Source organism: Rhamphochromis longiceps, linkage group LG5 (genome assembly GCF_057381845.1).
Source record: "Rhamphochromis longiceps isolate RC_006_pf linkage group LG5, R_longiceps_female_GT1.1, whole genome shotgun sequence".
NCBI lineage: Eukaryota > Metazoa > Chordata > Actinopteri > Cichliformes > Cichlidae > Rhamphochromis > Rhamphochromis longiceps.
In genome coordinates this window covers 4,822,803-4,828,141 of record NC_140561.1, presented here as the reverse complement: position 1 = coordinate 4,828,141, position 5,339 = coordinate 4,822,803, and the positions used below count along the sequence as shown (strand labels likewise).

Below are 5,339 nucleotides of genomic sequence, written 5' to 3'. Positions count from 1 at the left end.
AAAAATGACTTGCACACATCTCATCAGTCATGCATAAAATAAAAATATCTATTTAAACAGAATATTGATCCTTGTCTGCAAAGTGTTACAGATTTAGGGCTGGCATGGTTTGCAATAGTAAAGTGGTCGGGCCAAAAGGGATTTTTTTTCTCTTATCTGGGCCCCAAACCTTAAAACAGTCCTGCTAACTAGATTTAAAGATAAGACATGCACAATTAATTAAACATAGAAAAAGCACAGGAGAGGCTACGTTCAACTAACACACAAAGAATCCATTATTATATTTCTAAAACACCAGACTAGAATAGTCCTAGAATAATCCTAGAAACATAATAATAAATCAAAACTAGAGCTCAAGAATAACAATGAAAAGTAAACTAAAAACTTGTAATACAATAACCTCACAATAATCACAATAACCAGGAAAGGACCCAACAAAAACCAGACCATGTCACACTTTCTTTTATTGTAAAGATGATCAAAATCCTGATTGTAATAAAGCAACCATTTGAAAAACAGAGGACTAGTGTTTAAAGTGCGTCTTTAAAAACGAAATAAAAATAATAATAATGCTATTATGTCTGTAGAATTGGGGGGGGGGGGGGGGGGGGGGTCTACAAGTTAGACCTTTGCAAATGTAATAACCAGACAGTTTCGCGTTTTTCAGTATAAAAATACTTGACTGTAGCCCATGTAGCCTATATTTGCCCGTATTCTTATTCCTGTGTAATGGTGGTTTCCCCATAGCAGAGATGGCAGTATATTCGTTATTAATTCTTCGCTGTGATTTTCAAATTTTGCAAAGCAACACAGTGGACCAGACTGAAACCCAGCAACTTTTATTCCCACGGTGCATGTTTGACACGCATACTTCAATGGAACCGCGTGAGGGTTCCGCATAATGTGCATCGCCTTTGCTACCCATCTGTATGAGATATAATTAGATTATTTCACCTTTGTGACACGCGGATTCATTTGATGATATTACTTTTTTATTTAGGTTAAAGAAAAAAAGAAGAAGAAATAAGAGAGCACTTGAAAAGTTTTAGTGGTATTTCTACTTCAGACTGTCCACTCCAGTTTCATACATAGCTGTTGCTGTATTGTGTCCGTTTTCTCTAAACAAACGGCAGTAATTAGGCTGTGCCAGACTCTTAAAACAAGTGCTGTTAAAATCCCTTTTATGGTTTGAGTCTGAGTCGGTTACATGTTGAGGTGAAAAATACAACTCATGGTGAAGTATATCAAAGCTTCATCTAACAGTCCAAAGCAGTGTAGCACATAACACAAATAAGTGTCAACAGCATACTTCCTGCTGCACTGTACAGAAGAAAGATTTGAGGCTTACTAAATACGCAGAAAATAAAAATATATAAGTTGTTACAATGCTTAACACTTGGAACAGTTCAAAAATAGAGGTATATGAGCTGGAGCTTCAGCTTTAAGTCTTTTCGGTAACATCCAGGGAACCATCCGGACACTTGACTTTCTCTGTGCACTGACACCTCAGTGACCTACCCCTCGCCAGTCCTCCCTTAAGCACAATCATCAGTCGCAGTCACGTACTTTGTTCACGGATCTGTGGAAGTGCTGGCGGTGCGTGACATGTATAGACGAGCAACTCGCGTAAACTGATTCTGCGCCCTATCCACTCCTCTTGTCGAAACTGGTGCACATGTCTGCGGGTAAATCCACGTCCGCTTCTATGGGTTTGCGGTAAATAATTGCGCTTTTGAGTCCGGCAAGAGACATCCTGGTCCGATTACTGAAGTCTTGAAACTTAGTCAGGAAATCATCATTTCCTACTATATAAATCAGCGGGTTTATCGCGCTGTTTAGACAAGCCAGGAATCTGCCGACCTGGTGTGCAATGTAGATGTCGTCGAAGAGGTGGTGACAAAGCCCATCTTGTTTCAAAATCCTGGTAGTGAGATTTACATTTCGAAATATATGGTAGGGAATGAAACAGACGGAGAAAAGTATGACCAGAATCACGACCAGTTTCAAACATCGCTGCTTCAGCAGTGGGTTGACATTGGCGTTCTTTCCCAGAACCACCACGATGTGTCCATAACAGCCCAAAATGATGACCAAAGGCAGGACAAACCCGGTGACCGTCCAGCTGATGCTGTATGGCAGGTAGTATCTGGTCAGGTTGGTTGAGGTGGTGTCAAAACACGAGTTTGGTTTTTTTTCATCATTCTTGTCAAAGAATATATCAGGAGTAATTTGAATAATGACCAAAACCCAGACCAGAGCGCTTATGGCCAGAGAGTGGCGACTGGTGATTTTCCCCATCACTTTCATCGGGTGCACAATGCCCAGGTACCTATAGATGCTTATGCAGGTAAGGAAGCCGATGCTGCCATAAAGGTTGAGGTTGAAGCAGAAGCGCGTCACCTTGCAGAAAGGCTGGCCAAACTGCCAGTCACTCTCACGCGCGTAATAGTAGACGAGGAACGGCAGGGTAAACAGATACAGCAGGTCCGCCACCCCGAGATTGAACATGAAGATGTTGATGTTTCCGTTTTTCTTCCAGCTCACACATACGCTTCTCAGTCCACAGATATTGGACACCGTCCCGACAATGAACACGGTGATAAAGACGGGCGGCAAAAAGCTGTGCGTAAAATTTAGATTGATTAGGTTGCCCTCACAAGGTCCTTTTGTGTTGTTTACAGACATCTCTCGCATTGATGTAAAACCTTTGTCATATAAAATCTCCTACAAAAACACAGCAGTCAGTGATCGGCTCGCTCAGAGCAATGACCTCCACTGAAAGCTAATCGTGGAAAAAAAAACAAAACCCACAAGTGAATATGCAATTTAAAAAAAGTATCCGCCCACTTTTTTCCAGCTATGGTAGCACACTCATAATGACGTAAAGAATGGGGGGGGAAGTAAAAATAAAAACAGACACGCACAAAGTACAAATTAAATCATGTATTGCTTTAAATCATTTGACATCACAGATGCAGTCAGCTCTCTGCTGTGTAAAACGACACTAAAGGATACAGCTAGCTATCTCACCGTACCTTATAATATTTAAATGACTTCGATGGTATGTGGCCCAACCAACTGAAACACATAAAAACAAATGAAATGAAATAATATTTAAACAAGCTACAGAAACGTTTTCAAAGATCAAAGAATATGGATTTATTAAAAGATTAATCAAAAAACTGTTCTGTTGTACAGAATGTCACAACATAGACATTCTGCTTTATGACATTAATTTCCCCAGGCGTCTCTACTCTGTCCCAGTTCCCCTTTTTTGTATGTACAGTCTCTATAATCCTTTGTCACACTGTCTGTGGAACCAGTCTGGCCATTCTATTCTGACCTCTGGTGCCAGCAAGCCACAAACTAGATAAGCAATCGTTAATCTACTTGATTTAATCAGGCTAAGATATAATATATGACACACTGGGTTCTTATATGTTCTTATTTCAGTTCTATTTACATGTGCGTATTGAAGTAGACCAATGACACAATGGAAGTCGAAGTACTATACTAGTAATGCTCATTATTTGTCGCCACCTAGTGGCTTACCCCAACACATACATACATGGTTGTTCTCATAAACAGGTAACGCTATAAAACGAGACAACATTCGAATTCACAGCAATTTAGAATACCTAAATAATCTAATAAGTATGTCTTGTGCTGTGGGAAGGCACAGTACATGAGATAACCCACATGGTACATGCATAATATGGAAATGCCACGCAGACCCCAGCTAGTTTGAGCTCAGGCCCTTCATGCAGTTATAGCACTGTGATCTGCACTGTTGCCTAAGTTTTGCCATGAACTGCTGAACCTTCTTGTTATTGTGTGTGTGTGTGTGTGTGTGTGTGTGTGTGTGTGTGTGTGTGTGTGTGTGTGTGTGTGTGTGTGTGTGTGTGTGTGTGTGTGTGTGTGGATAGATAGATGTATGGATGTATGGATAGATAGATGTATGTGTGTGAGTGACCTGTGACAGAAAGAGATTGCCTTCACATCACAGCCAAGACAGACTAAAAGGTCCTGATGTTAGTAAAAATGATCAGTGCTAAAACAGAGCTTCTCCCTGTTTCCTAATAACAAAGCACTGCTATTCTTAATCAAAGAAATCAAAATATAAGTTTGATCAATACATAAATGAGAAATGTAGTGTGAATAGTAAAAAATGACTGTTCTTATGTCTGGTCTTGTTGCAGTCTTGGGCAACTGCTTTGTCTACCAGTAGACAGTAGTAGTATTCATGCCCATTTCTTTCTGTGCCCCACTCTGCCATGTACCTGTTAAAGTGTCTCAACTGCTCTAGAATCAGTTAGTGGTGTGCCTTATAACTACTGCATCAGATGCTTTGCATTGTATTTGGTGATGTAAAGCTTGGATGCAACTGCCCAGCCAGTGAAACTCATTGCATGAAGCGCTCAATGAACTGTTCTTGAGCCAGTCTGTAGGCCACATGAACTTTGGAGGTCTGTAGTGATGTCGCTGACCCCGCTCTGTGATTTTACATCGCCTACTATTTTAATGACTGTTGCTGTCCTTCCCAGTTGTTTCCACTTTATTATAAAACTGCTAATAGTTGACTATTTGACTGATATTTAGTAATAAAGAAATTTCACAAGTGGACACAATTTCACAGCTGCACAGGTGGCATCCTGGCACTGAAATTCACTGAGCCCCAGAGAGCTATCCACCTAGGCATGTAGAAGCATGCTTGATTTTATACACCTGTAGCCATGGAAATGATGAACTCCTGTATTCAGTGAGTTGGATGGCTGAATGAATACTTTTGGCAATATAAGATTCCAGTTCACAACAGTATACCATGGTCATGGAGATGTTGACTATGTTTTAGTGCACATGGATAAGATGACATAATGCATATTTGTTTGTCTCCGCCCATTTAAAGATTATTGGTACACATGTAAGAAGAAACAGACAGCTGCTTTTCACATTCAATGTCCATTCTGGTTTTTCAGCCCATATGCAGTTTGTGTCTTAGCAAATGACGGTTACAAAACCTCAGATTGTGAAGATAAACATAATTACTGGGACCCTCTGGTGCACTGTGACAAAGTAGCTATGCTTGAACTCATTTATCACTTCTCCCTCTACCATATTGATAATTTATCCCTTGTTTGTTTGTTTGTTTTTTTACAGTTGACCATAATGCTTTAATTTAGACATTGCTGGTGTAACTTTGCTTTACATACTTTCCCGGGTTAGTTTGTGGTAGCATTGGTTACATCCATTACATCCATGCATATATTTCTAAAGCAAATACTATACTAACCATCAAGTCTTTTGAATTTTCTTCTGTTCACAGGTCAATTTCTAACAAA

At 40.0% G+C, this 5,339-nt stretch overlaps 1 protein-coding gene across 1 annotated transcript; it reads right to left on the bottom strand.

Moving 5' to 3' along the window:
* Positions 1-738: 738 nt before the first annotated feature.
* On the bottom strand, positions 739-2,694 carry LOC146669065 (P2Y purinoceptor 1-like). The gene has a single exon (XM_085407838.1). The coding sequence runs from the start codon at positions 2,692-2,694 to the stop codon at positions 1,645-1,647; it is 1,050 nt and encodes a 349-aa protein (XP_085263964.1). The 3' UTR covers positions 739-1,644.
* Positions 2,695-5,339: the final 2,645 nt, after the last annotated feature.

Coding starts and splice junctions, on each gene's coding strand:
- LOC146669065 (XM_085407838.1), bottom strand. CDS start 2,694: ATGCGAGAGATGTCTGTAAACAACACAAAAGGACCTTGTGAGGGCAAC.